The sequence below is a fragment of the Mesoplodon densirostris genome, chromosome 4 (genome assembly GCF_025265405.1).
Source record: "Mesoplodon densirostris isolate mMesDen1 chromosome 4, mMesDen1 primary haplotype, whole genome shotgun sequence".
NCBI lineage: Eukaryota > Metazoa > Chordata > Mammalia > Artiodactyla > Ziphiidae > Mesoplodon > Mesoplodon densirostris.
In genome coordinates this window covers 107,654,583-107,672,042 of record NC_082664.1, presented here as the reverse complement: position 1 = coordinate 107,672,042, position 17,460 = coordinate 107,654,583, and the positions used below count along the sequence as shown (strand labels likewise).

The 17,460-nt window shown below is 44.9% G+C and overlaps 1 protein-coding gene across 2 annotated transcripts in view; it reads left to right on the top strand.

Moving 5' to 3' along the window:
• The window catches only part of IGF1R (insulin like growth factor 1 receptor), a 321,068-nt gene that overhangs the window by 45,615 nt on the left and 257,993 nt on the right, over positions 1-17,460 (top strand). For both annotated transcript variants that reach the window (XM_060096894.1, XM_060096895.1), the window contains exon 2: positions 14,814-15,359. In XM_060096894.1, coding sequence (XP_059952877.1) covers positions 14,814-15,359 — 546 coding nt within the window. The remainder of the gene's footprint in view (positions 1-14,813; positions 15,360-17,460) is intronic.

Here is a 17,460-nt window from a genome sequence, read left to right as displayed (position 1 = left end):
CCCGTGGGGGCCTGAGCAGGTGGCTATAACCAAGGGAGTCTAGTCCCCGTGTACTGCTTCATCAAAAAGGCAACCAGCCGTCAGAACTGGAAATAAGTAGAAAGGATGGGAGGCTTTCATAAAGGTGCTTTTGAAATACAGAGACTTAGAAAGAATATTGGACTTTAGATATTTTAAGATCAGAAAGGGATTTGGAGTAACCGTCAGAGCAGGCAAAGTTGTTTTTAATGAAGACCCAGGAAAACAGTTGGTGCGCCTCCGTTGAAGCAAATACAGCTTCCTTCTTTACCAATCTGTTTGGCCCCAGATGCTGTATGTGATGGGGACGCTGGGGCTTGTGTTCCCTACAGCCTTTGAATTAATTCCCGGTAAGTTTCCATTTCTTCATTGGCAGACAGGATGTAAACATCTCACTTGTCTTTGTAAGTTCTGTGCCACATTGTAGCACTCTGTTTTCAAGTTCAGAGCCTTCAGGACTACATATTATATGTGCATGGGTTTTTAGGTTGTGTATAGTAGACATGGCTCTTATGTGGGGCAGTGAACTTGTTCACTGCACATTTAAAATTACACTTGATTTTTAATTTCTGTCCCCAGAGTCACCTGTGTAATGCAATCCCTTACATTCTTAAGATGGCCTTTAGTTACTGAATGTGTCAGGTGGCTGGACGGCAGTCTGTAAAATATAAATGTACATACACAATGTAAATACATCCTCATTGATACAGAAAGATAAAAAGGCTTAACATGAATTGTGTCTGTTTACATTTACACAGAAAATCTACTTTAACAAACTTTGGAGTATCAGTAGTGTTTGTTATCACAACATTGTCTTTTTTTGCCCATCTCTGATTTTTTTTTGCGGTTCGAGGGCCGCTCATTGTTGTGCCCTCTCCCGCTGCGGAGCACAGGCTCCGGACGCGCAGGCTCAGCGGCCATGGCTCACGGGGCCCAGCCGCTCCGCGGCATGTGGGATCTTCCCAGACCGGGGCACGAACCCGTGTCCCCTGCATCGGCAGGCGGACTCTCAACCACTGCACCACCAGGGAAGCCCCATCTTTGATTTTTTGGTTAGTTGTAGTCTACTGAGGAGAAGCTGGTAGAAAGAAACCCATGCCCTGCCTTCCCTGAGCACAATAGAGGGTGTGCTGAGACCTTGTCTCAGGGAAGGGGCCGCAGACTGAACAGCCACGGGTGGACTGGGGGGCACTGGGGACACCCCAACTCCACCCCCTTTTCCTTCTGCTTTGCTGTGCTTCCTACACTGTGTCTGTGGGATGCTTGAGGATTTTCTGGTGAAGATCCCATTAAGAACTACAGGTACACAGGCTTTTCCTGCACCACATAGCAAATGCAGTGGGCAGGGAGGGTAGTGACAGGTAAGGGGGGCGGTTAAAGGATTATTTTCTGGGGCAGCAGTTTTCGAAGGGGTGGTACCCAGGTCAGCAGGATCAGCATCATCCAGGCACTTACTACAAATGCAAGTTCTCAGGCCCCTGCATTCTGTGTTTTACCAAGTCCTCCAGGTGGTTCTGATGCACGCTCACGATTTTGAAGACTGTCCTTCAACCTGCAAAATGAAATTGACCTACTGAGCACTTGTCTCAGTCTGCCTTCTAGCATCTGCCCTGCTGTTACCCTTGTTCTTTCCCTGTCACACAGGCTATACCCCTGGGGTTCCCCTGAACTTCCACCAGCCACCTCCAGGTATGTGCCCCCCTTCCCCCTGCCTGCCTACCTTTCCTGGCAAGACCCTGCTCATCTTTCAGGGATCCCCTCAGGGATCCCCTCCTCTGAGAAGGCTTCCTGATCTCCCCAGAGGTGGGGAGTCATGGGCCCCGTTCTTTGTGGCTCCTGAGCCCTGTTTATTGACTATTAAAACTTTTGTTTTACTTGCCACTGGCTTGAGAGGTGGTTGCTATGTCTCCTTGCACAAAACTCAGCTATACATGAATCCTCTCCTAATCTCTTAAATCGGTGTGGCTTTCACAGAGTGATAGCATCTAGAGGGAGTTTTGCAGTACTAAGTGATTGGTTCCAAAGAGTTAATTTTAAGGGAAATAAGGAACACTTATCCTGGGCCAATGGCCAAGACTTTGGTTTTGTTATGTTGGAACCAGAGATGACAACTGGTTCACAAATATGTTTTGCTTTCATTATTTGCCTGTAGACCTGCAGGAAAGTGATGCTAATTATGCTTCCCGATGTCTTTTATTTCCAAGTACAGCGAAGACTGTCCCATGTCCCATATTTTTAAAGAAGAGTTGATCAAAGTGGAGAACATTTTAATTAGATAACTACCTCTGCTATTCTTTAATGGAATTGGTGTCAGAAGGCTAATCCACAATTTTGCTCATTTCCCCCCTTTTTTATATATTAGTAGTATTTAGATGGGGACAACACAATGGATGAATGTTTTTATTAATGTTTAATTTATGTAGTAATATTGCCTCAAGCTTCTTACCATCGATAGGAACACAAAAGCCCTTATCTAATTCTGTGACAGCCTCTGTGTGGTAGGTATGAACAGCCCATTTTGCAGGTGTGGAAAATGAGGCTTAGAGACGGGAGGGATGTGTGACCCGTTGAGGTCAGGAGCCAAGCAATAGCACTCCAGTGCTTGGACATGAGTCACCCCATTTTTCTTTTTCTAGGACCCAGGATTGTGTTTAATATTGAGCATATGATAGAGTTGTAATTGAATTTCTTGTGTAGCTCTTCCAAATACTTAGATACACAACTTTTGGGGGGGTTCTCAACAAATGCTTTTCATTAGCGCTTCTTATATTAGCAGTTCTTAGGGATTTATTTTCCAAAGATGTATAGTTTGTTTATGCCATTCACTCAAGTCCCTAGAGCAGAAATTCTGCCTTTTTGATGTTTTAAAAATACCTAGGAATTTGGGGGGAATAGTATTTCTTTCAATGGAAAGACTATTTAAAATGGTATTTGGGGGGAAGTGATTTCTACCCCACCCCCTTGCCGGCCCTGGCCGGCCTGCCTGCCTGCCTGCCTTCTTCCCTGCGAGGTGGCCAGGCTTGGGTCCCAGGCCACCACTGCCCCTCCAGTCCTCTCCCTTGCCTGCGCCCTGCTCCCTCGTTGATGGTCCTCCATCTGTTTCGGTTCTGCTGTTGCTGTTCACTGGCTTCAGGGCTGCTGCCCAGGCCCCCATCCTTACCTTCCAGCTGCGCTCTTTCCCTCTGCTTCCTGCTTGCCTTCAATTCCATGAGCTTCGATGATTCTTTACAGGCCAGCCTGCGATCTCACATGCCAGTGCCTTTTCTAAGGTTTGCGAGTTCTTTGGCTCTCTGTTGCTTTGAAAAGGGAGAAGCGGTGTATTACAATTTCCTTTTAATCACCAATGAGTAGTAGCAAGGGTATGCCTTTCCTTCCTACACTGTGTGGAATACTCCCTCCCTCAAAGCTTGTATTATTTCGCGGCACAAATGAAGCATCCTGTATGCTCTTTCCTGTTTGTGGCTTGTGCCTTCCGAGAACTGTGCTATCATTAATGGTCCAACTAGGTTTTCCCTCTTCAGTTCCTATCACAAAACACCCCGAAGACTGACAGTGTTACTGATGGAATCCAAAATGGCTGGTGGTCGGGTCCTGCCTTACACTTTGTGGCTTGGGCTTGTCTTTTCTTCAGGAATAAGTGGGTAGTTTCTTCCTACTTTTCTTCTATAAATGGGGAAAAAGTGTCCAGTGTGGAGGCACCTCTTTCGTTTGAAGAAGCTGTTGGTTCTGGCCTTGTAGTATGGCCTCTGTGAATGGAATGGTCTATACTGGCTATGGAGGGGAGCCAGGAGGCAGAGTAAAAGGGATTCTTCCCTAGCGTCTGTTTTGGTGGCCATAGAAAACTTCAGCAAACTTTAGTTTTGTGTCTTTATGCTCTTTTCCTGGGTACTGAATTTTCTGGTCTCTTGGAAATGATAGCAAACATTTATTGATGCTGATACTTGCTAGTGTCATCAATATATGAATATCAATATGAATACAACAATAATAGATAGCATCCAAGTACTCCTCTATAAAAACTTCTGTTTACTATTTAGGAGCAAACTAATATACTTACTTTATAATAGCATGGAAGGAATATGAATGTTTAGACTGGGCATAGGAAGGAATAAATAGTACAAAAGAAAAAAAAAGACTTTCTCATTGAGTCATTGGCCTGAAGCTGGGTCGTATGTCTTGATTTGGAGAGTCCTCTGGGGGCAAATACCTGATGGAGACCTTGTTCTCTCCATTTCACCTCAGGAAAGGGGAGCAGGAGTGGGAAGCAGGATACAAGGCTTCCTTGGCCCCAGTCGGGCAGCACATCTTTACTGCAGCTGCTGTGTGCCCGACGTTAGGCCTGGGAGACAAAGCAGTAAACAAACAGGGCAGAGCCTGTGCTTTCAGTGGGGGTAATAGACAGTGATCGCTCAGCTAAACACATCCTTTCAGGTATTGACATTTTTCAGACATGAAAAGTGCTCTGAAATCAATGAAATGGAGAAATGAGGGAGGGAGAGGCAGTGGGGGAGTGCTGGTGAAGCTAGGGTGTTTGGGCAAAGCTCTGAGGAGGTGACATTTGAATGCAGAGCCCCATGATGGGAATGAGGCAGACATGTGACAGGAGGGGTGGGCGGTAGACCCCAGACAGCAGGGGATGAAGGAAGGCGCTTGGGGGCCTAAGTGCACTGAGTGAGAACATACTAGAGAAGAGGTAGAAGGAGGCCTGGGTGGTGCGGGCTGGATTCTGGGGAGGCTGTCGCTGTTGTCCAGGCTGGAGATGATGGTGGCTCAGGTCAGAGTGAGAGCAGTAGATGAAGACAGGGGGACGTGGAGAAAGGCACTCGCTGTGCGTGTGTGTTAATGATGTGTGGACCGCGCACAGCTGCTGTTTCAGGCACCGGAGATAGAATTGTGAGCTAAATAGAAAATCACTTCCTGTCCTCCTGGAGCTGATGTCGCAGTGGGAGTGGTCAGCATGAGAAGACAGGCCAGGGCTTGGTCCTGAGGAGGGTGGACATGCCCTGGGGGGGAGTGGATGGCGTGGTCGAAGAGCTGTGGTGGGAAGAATATCTGAGATTCCCACAGGCTTGGGAGCTGGAGCCAGGAGGACCATTTTTCTCAGCTTTACGGAGATGATATTGACATTAAAATATGACATAAACGTAAGTTTACGGTGTATGGTTTGGTGATTAGATACATGTATACATGACAAAATGATCACCAATATAAGGTCAGTTAACACCTCCATCCCCTCACAAAAATACGATTTCTGCACATCTGTGGTTTTAACGCTTAAGATCTACTCTCTTAACAGCTTTCAAGTATATAATTCAGTATTGTTCATTATGGTCACCAAGCTGTGTATTCGCTCCTCCAGTCCTATTGGGGAGTTGATACCCTTGGACCAACATCTCCCCTGGCCCCTGGCAACCACCATTCTAGTCTATTTCTATGGGTTTGGCTTTTTTAGATTCCACATATAAGTGAGAACATAGTGTTTGCCTTTCTCTGTTTGACATTTCAATAAGCATGAGGCCCAAGAGGATGTGTGGCTGCACTGGATACCATGTGGTGTGGGGGGAGAGGAGAACCAGGAATGACTCCTTGGTTTTTGATATGAGCAGTTCAGGGAATGGGAGTGTCAGTGACCAAATATGGAAGCTTGGGAGGTGGACTGCGGTGGGGGTGGGGGACATGAGTTATTAGATTCCTAAGTGGAGCCATGGAGTAGGCAGGTGGATTGTCAACTGCAGAGCTCAGAGCTCTGGGACCATGACACACCACAGAGAATGAACAAGTGTAGGGGCGGCACACGAAGCCTGTTGCCCACGTGAAATGACAGAGGCCGACATTTAGAGGTCAAGTTGAAGAGGAAGGGTGGACAGTGGGTATGTGGGATCAGAGGGGCCTAGAGGAGGAGGCAAGGCCAGAAGACTCTGAAGAGGTCAAGTAAGATGAGGACTGGAACTGTCCTTGTTTTTTTGTTTGTTTGTTTGTTTGTTTTGCGATACTCGGGCCTCTCACCGTTGTGGCCTCTCCCGTTGCGGAGCACAAGCTCCGGATGCGCAGGCTCAGCGGCCATGGCTCATGGTCCCAGCTGCTCCGTGGCATGTGGGATCTTCCCGGACCGGGGCACGAACCCGTGTCCCCTGCGTCGGCAGGCGGACTCTCAACCACTGCGCCACCAGGGAAGCCCCCTTGTTTTTTTTAACATCATTATTGGAGTATAATTGCTTTACAATAGTGTGTTAGTTTCTGCTGTACCACAAAGTGAATCAGCTATACATAAACATATATCCCCATATCTCCTCCTTCTTGCATCTTCCTTCCACCCTCCCTATCCCACCCCTCTAGGTGGACACAAAGTACAGAGCTGATCTCCCTGTGCTATGTGGCTGCTTCCCACTAGCTATCTATTTTACATTTCATAGTGTATATATGTCCATGCCACTATCTCACTTCGTCCAACCTTACCCTTCCCCCTCCCCGTGTCCTCAAGCCCATTCTCTACGTCTGCCTCTTTATTCCTGTCCTGCCCATGGGTTCTTCAGAACCATCTTTTTTTTTTTTTTTTTTTTTTAGATTCCAAATATATGTTAGTATATGGTATTTGTTTTTCTCTTTCTGACCTACTTCACTCTGTATGACAGTCTCTGGGTCCATCCACCTCATTACAAATAGCTCAAAATATAGTTTCGTTTCTTTTTATGGCTGAGTAACATTCCATTGTATATATGTGCCCCATCTTCTTTATCCATTCATCTGTCGATGGACACCTAGTTGCTTCCATGTCCTGGCTATTGTAAATAGAGCTGCAATGAACATTTTGGTACATGACTCTTTTTGAATTATGGTTTTCTCAGGGTATATGCCCAGTAGTGGGATCGCTGGGTCGTATGGTAGTTCTAGTCTTAATTTTTTAAGGAAGCTCTGTACTGTTTTCCATAGTGGCTGTATCAATTTACATTCCCACCAACAGTGCATGAGGGTTCCCTTTTCTCCACACCCTCTCCAGCATTTATTGTTTGTAGACTTTTTTTTTTTTTTTTTTTTTTTGCAGTACGTGGGCCTCTCACTGTTGTGGCCTCTCCCGTTGCGGAGCACAGGCTCCGGGTGTGCAGGCTCAGTGGCCATGGCTCACGGGCCTAGCCACTCCACAGCATGTGGGATCTTCCTGGACCGGGGCACGAACCCGTGCCCCCTGCATCGGCAGGCAGACTCTCAACCACTGTGCCACCAGGGAAGCCCTGTTTGTAGACTTTTTGATGATGGCCATTCTGACCGGTGTGAGGTGATACCTCACTGTAGATTTGATTTGCATTTGTCTAATGATTAGTGATATTGAGCATCCTTTCATGTGTTTGTTGGCAGTCTGTATACCTTCTTTGGAGAAATGTCTATTTAGATCTCTGCTCATTTTTGGATTGGGTTGTTTGTTGTTTTGGTATTGTGCTGCATGAGCTGCCTGTATATTTTGGAGATTAATCCTTTGTCAGTTGCTTTGTTTGCAAATATTTTCTCCCATTCTGAAGGTTGTCTTTTTGTCTTGTTTATGGTTTCCTTTGCTGTGCAAAAGCTTTGAAGTTTCATTAGGTCCCATTTGTTTATTTTTGTTTTTATTTCCATTTCTCTAGGAGGTGGGTCAAAAAGGATCTTGCTGTGGTGTATGTCATAGAGTGTTCTGCCTATGTTTTCCTCTAAGAGTTTGATAGTGTCTGGCCTTACATTTAGGTCTTTAATCCATTTTGAGTTTATTTTTGTGTATGGTGTTAGGAAGTGTTCTAATTTCATTCTTTTACATGTAGCTGTCCTGGTTTCCCAGCATTACTTATTGAAGAGGCTGTCTTTTCTCCATTGTATACTCTTGCCTCCTTTATCAAATATATGGTGACCATATGTGTGTGGGTTTATCTCTGGGCTTTCTATCCTGTTCCATTGATCTATGTTTCTGTTTTTGTGCCAGTACCATACTGTCTTGATTACTGTAGCTTTGTAGTATAGTCTGAAGTCCAGGAGCCTGAGTCCTCCAGCTCCGTTTTTCTTTCTCAAGATTGCTTTGGCTATTTGGGGTCTTTTGTGTTTCCATACAAATTGTGAAATTTTTTGTTCTAGTTCTGTGAAAAATGCCATTGGTAGTTTGATAGGGATTGCATTGAATCTATAGATTGCTTTGGGTAGTATAGTCATTTTCACAATGTTGATTCTTCCAATCCAAGAACATGGTATATCTCTCCATCTGTTTGTATCATCTTTAATTTCTTTCATCAGTGTCATAATTTTCTACATACAGGTCTTTTCTCTCCTTAGGTAGGTTAATCCTAGGTATTTTATTCTTTTTGTTGCAGTGGTAAATGGGAGTGTTTCCTTAATTTCTCTTTCAGATTTTTCATCATTAGTGTATAGGAATGCAAGAGATTTCTGTGCATTGATTTTATATCCTGCTACTTTACCAAATTCATTGATTAGTTCTAGTAGTTTTCTGGTAGCATCTTTGGGATTCTCTATGTATAGTATCATGTCATCTGCAAACAGTGACAGTTTTACTTCTTCTTTTCCATTTGGATTCCTTTCATTTCTTTTTCTTCTCTGATTGCTGTAGCTAAAACTTCCAAAACTGTGTTGAATAATAGTGGTGAGAGTGGGCAACCTTGTCTTGTTCCTGATCTTAATGGAAATGGTTTCAGTTTTTCACCGTTGAGAACCATGTTGGCTGTGGGTTTGTCATATATGGCCTTTATTATGTTGAGGTAGGTTCCCTCTATGCCTACTTGTCTGGAGAGTTTTTATCATAAATGGGTGTTGAATTTTGTCGAAAGCTTTTTCTGCATCTATTGAGATGACCATATGGTTTTTCTCCTTCAATTTGTTAATATGGTTTATCACATTGATTGATTTGCATATATTGAAGAATCCTTGCATTCCTGGGATAAACCCCACTTGATCGTGGTGTATGATCCTTTTAATGCGCTGCTGGATTCTGTTTGCTAGTATTTTGTTGAGGATTTTTGCATGTGTTCATCAGTGATATTGGCCTGTAGTTTTCTTTCTTTGTGACATCTTTGTCTGGTTTTGGTATCAGGGTGATGGTGGCCTCATAGAATGAGTTTGGGAGTGTTCCTCCCTCTGCTATATTTTGGAAGAGTTTGAGAAGGATAGGTGGTTAGCTCTTCTCTAAATGTTTGATAGAATTTGCCCGTGAAACCATATGGTCCTGGGCTTTTGTTTGTTTGAAGATTTTAAATCACAGTTTCAATTTCAGTGTTTGTGATTGATCTGTATATATTTTCTATTTTTTCCTGCTTCAGTCTTGGAAGGTTGAGCTTTTGTACGAATTTGTCCATTTCTTCCAGGTTGTCCATTTTAATGGCATAGAGTTGCTTGTAGTAGTCTCTCATGATCCATTGTATTTGTGCAGTATCAGTCGTTACTTCTCCTTTTTCATTTCTAATTCTATTGATGTGAGTCTTCTCCCTTTTTTTCTTGATGAGTCTGGCTAGTGGTTTATCAATTTTGTTTATTTTCTCAAAGAAGCAACTTTTAGTTTTATTGATCTTAGCTACTGTTTCCTTCATTTCTTTTTCATTTATTTCTGATCTGATCTTTATGATTTCTTTCCTTATGCTAACTTTGGGGTTTTTTGGTTCTTCTTTCTTTAATTGCTTTAGGTGTAAGGTTAGGTTGTTTATTTGAGATGTTTCATGTTTCTTGTTTCTTGAGGTAGGATTGTATTGCTATAAACTTCCCTCTTAGAACTGCTTTTGCTGCATCCCATAGGTTTTGAGTCGTTGTGTTTTCATTGTCATTTGTCGAGGTATTTTTTGATTTCCTCTTTGATTTCTTCAGTGATGTCTTGGTTATTTAGTAGTGTATTGTTTAGCCTCCATGTGTTTGTATTTTTTACAGATTTTTTTCCTGTTACTGATATGTAGTCTCATAGCGTTGTAGTCAGAAAGATACTTCATACGATTTCAGTTTTCTTAAATTTACCAAGGCTTGATTTGCGACCCAAGGTATGATCTATCCTGGAGAATGTTCCATGAGCACTGGAGAAGAAAGTGTATTCTGTTGTTTTTGGATAGAATGTCCTATAAATGTCAATTAAATCTGTCTTGTTTAATGTATCATTTAAAGCTTGTGTTTCCTTATTTATTTTCATTTTGTATGATCTGTCCATTGGTGAAAGTGGGGTGTTAAAGTCCCCTACTATGATTGTGTTACTGTTGATTTCCCCTTTTATGGCTGTTAGCATTTGCCTTAAGTATTAAGGTGCTCCTATGTTGGGTGCATAAAAATTTACAATTGTTATATGTTCTTCTTGGATTGATCCCTTGATCATTATGTAGTGTCCTTCTTTGTCTCTTCTAATAATCTTTATTTTAAAGTCTATTTTGTCTGATAATTGCTACTCCAGCTTTATTTTGATTTCCATTTGCATGCAATATCTTTTTCCATCCCCTCACTTTCAGTCTGTATGTGTCCCTAGGTCTGAAGTGGGTGTCTTGTAGACAGCATATATACAGGTCTTGTTTTTGTATCCATTCAGCCAGTCTGTGTCTTTTGGTTGGAACATTTAATCCATTTACATTTAAGGTAGTTATCGATATGTATGTTCCTGTTACCATTTTCTTAATTGTTTTGGGTTTGTTATTGTAGGTCTCTGTGCTTCCTGCCTAGAGAACTTCCTTTGGAATTTTCTGTAAAGCTGGTTTGGTGGTGCTGAATTCTCTTAGCTTTTGCTTATTTGTAAATGTTTTAATTTCTCTGTCGAATCTGAATGACATCTTTGCTGGGTAGAGTAATCTTGGTTGTAGGTTTTACCCTTTCATCACTTTAAATATGTCCTGCCACTCCCTTCTGGCTTGCAGAGTTTCTGCTGCAAGTTTAGCTGTTAACCTTATGGGGATTCTCTTGTATGTTATGCGTTGCTTTTCCCTTGCTGCTTTTAATATGTTTTCTTTGTATTTAATTTTTGATAGTTTGATTAATATGTGTCTTGGCGTGTTTCTCCTGGATTTATTCTGTATGGGACTCTCTGTGCTTCCTGGACTTGATTGACTATTTCCTTTCCCATATTAGGGAAGTTTTCAACTATAATCTCTTCAAGTGTTTTCTCAGTCCCTTTCTTTTTCTCTTCTTCTTTGGGACCCCTATAATTTGAATGTTGGTGCGTTTAATGTTGTCCTAGAGGTCTCTGAGAATGTCCTCAATTCTTTTCATTCTTTTTTCTTTATTCTGTTCTGCAGTAGTTATTTCCACTATTTTATCTTCCAGGTCACGTATCCATTTTTCTGCATCAGTTATTCTGCTATTGATTCCTTCTAGAGAATTTTAATTTCATTTATTGTGTTGTTCATCATTGTTTGCTCTTTAGTTCTTCTAGTCCTTGTTAAACGTTTTTTGTATTTTCTCCATTCTATTTCCAAGATTTTGGATCACGTTTACTATCATTACTCTGAATTCTTTTTCAGATAGACTGCCTATTTCTTTTCATTTGTTTGGTCTGGTGAGTTTTTACCTTGCTCCTTCATCTGCTGTGTATTTCTTTGTCTTCTCATTTTGCTTAACTTACTGTGTTTGGGGTCTCCTGTCTGCAGGCTGCAGGTTCATAGTTCCCGTTGTTTTTGGTGTCTGCTCCCAGTGGCTAAGGTTGGCTCAGTGGGTTGTGTAGGCTTCCTGGTGGAGGAGACTGGTGCCTGTGTTCTGGTGGATGAGGCTGTATCTTGTCTTTCTGGTGGGTGGGACCGTGTCCAGTGGTGTGTTTTGGGGTGTCTATGAACTTATTATGATTTTAGGCAGCCTCTCTGCTAATGGGTGGGGTTGTGTTCCTGTCTTGCTAGTTGTTTGGCATAGGGTGTCCAGCACTGTAGCTTGCTGGTCATTGAATGCAGCTGGGTCTTCGCTTTGAGATGGAGATCTGTGAGAGAGCTTTCACCGTTTGTTATTACGTGGGGCTGGGAGGTCTCTGGTGGAACAATGTCCTGAACTCGGCTCTACCTCCTCAGAGGCTCAGGCCTAACAGCCGGCTGGAGCACCAAGACTGTGATTGTGGAGGCTTGGTGAATCCAAAATGTGATGTAGTAGGCCAGCAGGCCGGAGGCTCTGGGAAGAGTTGCAGCCCAAACGAAGGTTGCCGGCAGAATCCCTGTCCTTGGTTTTTTCTTTTCTTTTTCTTTTCTTTCTTTTCTTTTTTTTTTGCGGTACACAGGCCATTCACTGTTGTGGCCTCTCCCATCGCGGAGCACAGGCTCTGGACGCGCAGGCTCAGCGGCCATGGCTCACGGGCCCAGCTGCTCCGCGGCATGTGGGATCTTCCTGGACCGGGGCACGAACCCGTGTCCCCTGCATTGGCAGGCGGACTCTCAACCACTGTGCCACCAGGGAAGCCTTGTCCTTGGTTTTGATAATGACATTGGAGGCTTTGCTAAGCTATTTGGTATCATGACCAGGGCAGAAGGTTAGTTGGAGTAGGTTGGAGGTAACCAGTTGGTGAAGATGTTAAGAGATGGGACTGTCCAAAAACTATGTCAGGTTTGGCTGTGAAGGGGCTGGTGTGTTGTGTATGTGACCTTATGTGAACTACTTGACTCCTCAAATCGAATTCCTCACCTTCCAGCTGGTGATGGGATTACATAATGTGAGGTACTGTTGAGAGCATCACAGGAAATGAAGCACACTGATGCATCCAGAGCTTCCAGCACAACCTCTTGGCTGACTGTGGATGTTCTCATAATACTCGTTTCTCCCGTGCTCTTCTCTGTCTGAGAGGCTTCATTTTCTCATCAGTAAAAGGAGGAAATTAGGCCAAATGAAGTTTCCAGTTCTAGGTGCTCACACGTTGCCTGCTTCTCAGCCCAGGGTCTCCCCACTTCCCCCTCTCCCACTGCCTCTGTCTGGTTTCTGCCTGTGGCTGTAACCCCCACTGGACTCTCTTCCCTTTTCCCACATCTACTCTGCTCTGATTCTGTCTTGTCCTTGATCACCAGATTACTTCTCCAAAAAAACAAAAACAAAAACAAAACACCTTGCTTAGCCTTCTCTCTCACCCAAGAGTCTTGAGAGGGGCCTCATTCCTGAGATGAACGTACCCGTCCCCACCTGTGATCCTTTATGACTTGAGCTCTGCTGGACTCACTTCTGCTCTCCTCTGCACCCCTGGCCATCAGAGTGGCCGCTTGAATGTATCTTGTTCTGCCTTTTCTCTGGCCTTTGGAATGTTACACCCAGTTTTAAATCCCACCTATCCCTCAGGAGCTGGTGTGTGTGCACTGCCCCTTGGTGCTGTGATACAAAGGACCATCTCTCTGCAGGAAGCTCCAAGGCTACTCCCGTCTGCCTTGCTTAGTTCCACTCACATCTAGAGTGGGCCTGCAGTCTGCACACACCAACCACCTCCTGCTTCGCCTGACAGTTGTTTATCACAGGTCTCAGCTCCCGCCTCCACCACGAGCCTCCTCTGCGGATTCTTTGCATCTCCTGCAGTGCCATGCATGTTGGGTGCTTCGCAAATTAACAAATTATATCAATCAGAAAACATCAGTTTGAGAAGCTGTAATGGAAGGTTTGGGAATGATTAAGTTTTAAGAGAGGGTGGTAACCAAGGGTTTTTCTTTGTGTGTATGTCTAGAATTATAAAAAAAAGTTTCCAGTATTGAGGCTGTTTTATCAAAAGCCTTTAAAATCTGCAAATGCCTTGGCCCAGCAATTCTACTTCTAGGGATTTATCCTAAGAAAACAGTTTTGAATATCTGCAGAGAATGTCCACTGCAGTGTTGTTTATGATGTGAAAATATGGAGATAACCTAAATATCCAACAATAGGGGATTGGTTTAAAAAGAAAAGAACTCGTGGTACATATTCATATCCTAGAATTACTGTCTCCTTCTTAAAATGATGATGTAGTAAGGCAATGACTTGGTAAAACGTTCATATGAAATGAAGGAAGTATGTTTGAAAACATTATATTATTGTCTGATTTCCTTTACCTTAAATTATAGAGAAAGGATAATTGGCATAGGTAGTGATATCTTTGGATGTTGGGATTACTGATGATTTTTACTATCTTTTTGCTACCTGTTACCTAACCTTTCTGCAGGAAGCATACTTTCTTGATTAAGAAAACACTTCATTAAAGTTGGAATTGGATACCTCTTTTATTCATATAAATCACATATTCTTATCTTGCTGCTAAGTTAGCCTTTCTATCTACACTCATGCAGTGTTGGGGAGAGCCCAAGGCCACCTGCCCACGTCAAATGTGGTAGGAAACATGGGAGTGTGCTTCTTAGGGTCCCTACCTTCCAGGTCACAGTGACTGTTCTCCAGTGTATACTGCATGGTGTCCTTGAGGCTGGCTGCAGGAGTGAGTTGTTGTCCCTTGGCTGCTGAGCTCTGTGTTCAGGTGCAGGGCACTGGCGCTCTGCAGCAGGGGCGGGGAATGTGCGGCCTGGCAGCTGTGCAGTCAGGACTGGGTTGCAACCTTGACCCTTCCCTGTGCTCCTGTGCGGCCCTGGGCTTTAAGCTGTGGTTTGCACATCGGTGGGATGGGGATGGCATCTCCCGCGGCATTGAGCTTGTTGCACGGCATCTGGCCCAGACTGGGCACTTCCCAAAGGACAGCTGGCTGCTGAGCTCCCCAGATAGCCCACCTGCAGCCTCTCCTAAGGCAGTCAGCAGTAAAGAATGGGGTCTTATTTCTTTAATAATAATACAGGTTTCTTGGAAACTGGTCATGTTGTGGGTTGGGAAATAGTTTTTAAAAAGTGGTTTCCTTGTAACTGAGACCTGTCCCGCCCTCCCCTCTTGTCTCCCTGCAGTCTGTGGGCCAGGCATCGACATCCGCAACGACTACCAGCAGCTGAAGCGACTGGAGAACTGCACGGTGATCGAGGGCTACCTCCACATCCTGCTCATTTCCAAGGCTGAGGACTACCGCAGCTACCGCTTCCCCAAGCTCACGGTCATCACTGAGTACCTGCTGCTGTTCCGCGTGGCCGGCCTCGAGAGCCTCGGCGACCTCTTCCCCAACCTCACAGTCATCCGTGGCTGGAAGCTCTTCTACAACTACGCCCTGGTCATCTTCGAGATGACCAACCTCAAGGATATTGGGCTCTACAACCTGCGAAACATTACCCGTGGGGCCATCCGGATCGAGAAGAATGCTGACCTCTGCTACCTCTCCACGGTGGACTGGTCCCTAATCCTGGATGCCGTGTCCAATAACTACATCGTGGGGAATAAACCCCCAAAGGAGTGTGGGGACCTGTGCCCGGGGACGATGGAGGAGAAGCCGCTGTGCGAGAAGACCACCATCAACAACGAGTACAACTACCGCTGCTGGACCACGAACCGCTGTCAGAAAAGTAAGATGAGGATGTGACCGTGGCTCCCCTCCTGCTTCTCTCTACCCCCCCTCCCCCGCCCTCCCTCCTCTTCTGAATGCGTGGTTCCGACGGGTGGGTATGGCTGTATTGCAATTAGGATGTGGCGTCTTGAGGGGCTTCCTTTTGCATCTGGGAACTGGTAGGTGCAGGACTGTGTCAGCAGCATCCCGGCTGCTGTCAGACCATTCCAGTCACGCACTAGAAACCATCACCGCACTCCTGGGCTAGAGGCTTGAGGAACTTCTGCTTTGAATTTCTGATGAGAAGGATGACCTGGTGTGCTTGAAAGTGCCTAAGCCCTGGCAGTCAGAGGCTGCATATGTATCAGCTCTTCCATCCTTTGCGTGAAAGGATGTTTTTTGGTAACGCAGGGCTTCCTTAGCGTGAGTACACCTGGAATATTGTGGAATAAAGGAAAGGTAAAGGCTAACTCACATCCTGTGAAAGTGGTGACCCGCACCCTGTTCTCGGTCCTTAATGATGACGTTACAGTGCTTGGGCGTCCTGGTTTATGATGGAGCATAGCCAAGGCGGTGGGGGCAGGGGAACCCTGGACCAATTTCCAGGAGTCCCAGGTTCAGGCCGACCTTGCAGGTAGCTATACAGCGAGCTCATTTGTACACCCCAGGCTTCTGCTTCCTTTTTTTCCTACCTCTTTCTTGAAGAATTGTGCAAATCTTGTGAATCGCTTAGTGAAAGAACTTTGCGATGTGTTTACTGGTCTTGGGGGTCAGGTGGTGGTATTTGGAAGATTCTCGTTTATTCATCTGCTGTGTGTTTATTTTCCTTTGAGTATAACTGAACTCTTGCCTGTGATCGATACCTTGAGCGCCGGGTTGTTGGGTATTGAAATGTGACTCTGGGCCTTTGTCTTCTTGCTTTCAGCAATATTTAGGTCTGTTGGCCAGGAGGGTTCCCCTCACTGGTTGGAAGGCAGTGTGGTAGCTATAAATGGCTATTTAATGGTTGGCCCAGTTAGAGACCCAAGGAGCCCATGTGCTGTAGCTAGTCACGGAGAGCCAGGAAATCCCAAATTGGTAGGCTTGCCTAAACCGTGATGTGTGTACAATAAACAGACCAAAGGCCAGACCCCACAGGTAACGTTGTTTCAGTTCCCTGCCAGCCAGGGTGGGAGCAGAGAAAGGATGCTTGCTTTGAAGAGCACACACTTTCCTGCCCTCTGTCATTGGATCAGCGGGTAGGTAAACACTGGGTCAGTAAGGGAAGGATCCCACTGGCTGAAACCAGGACCTTGAAGAGCTGAGAACACCATTGGGCCACTTGGAGAATCCCTTTTGGCTAAGGTTGGGGGAAATACTGTGCTCAAGTCATATTTGTGATTGATTAAAATAGTACCCTATCATTAGGTTACCTGCTAGTTCTGAGAAAACAACAAAAAATGTTTTCAAGTAGTCTTGACATTTAAAAATTTTATTTTAAAAGAAAAAGCCATCATCAAAGGAGGTGTCATGTGTCGTGGAAAGATGTTGGATGTGGTATAAGAGGCCTGGGTGACCTTGGACCAGCCAGCCCTTCTGGGCTGTAGTTGAACGTGTTTAGAATGTTCCATTGGGCAGCCCCATATTATTCCTTAGTGGTGATCATGTGCGTGTGCAAAACTGATTTAAAAACTCGTAAGGTCTGTACAAAAGGGAGGTGTTACTTAAAAAGTCGTTAGGTGGGCGCTTGTTCAGTGATTCAGTCGGTATTTATTTAGGTCTCACTGTGGACTTTGGGCAGTTTCTGGCCAGCTGCTTGTTGAAGAAGCCTGGAGCAGGGGCGAGGCATGAGTTCTGGGCCCAAGTCTAGTAGCCGTGACTAGAAATGAGCAAGTAATTTAAACTTGGCCTGGCCCTCAGTTTCTTCATCTGCAAAATGGGATAGCCCCTTGCCTTCCTCATAGGGCTGTTGGAAGATTAGAAAGAGAAAGAGAAAGAGGAAGAGCTCCATGAGAAAGGACCAGGAGATGGAAAATGGGCCTTGGTGCTTCTACAACTGATGCTGATGGGCCTGCTGGCCAGACACCCTCTTCTCCAAGGCCACACCCTGCTGCCTTCTCCCAGGCCAGTGTCTCAGGCCT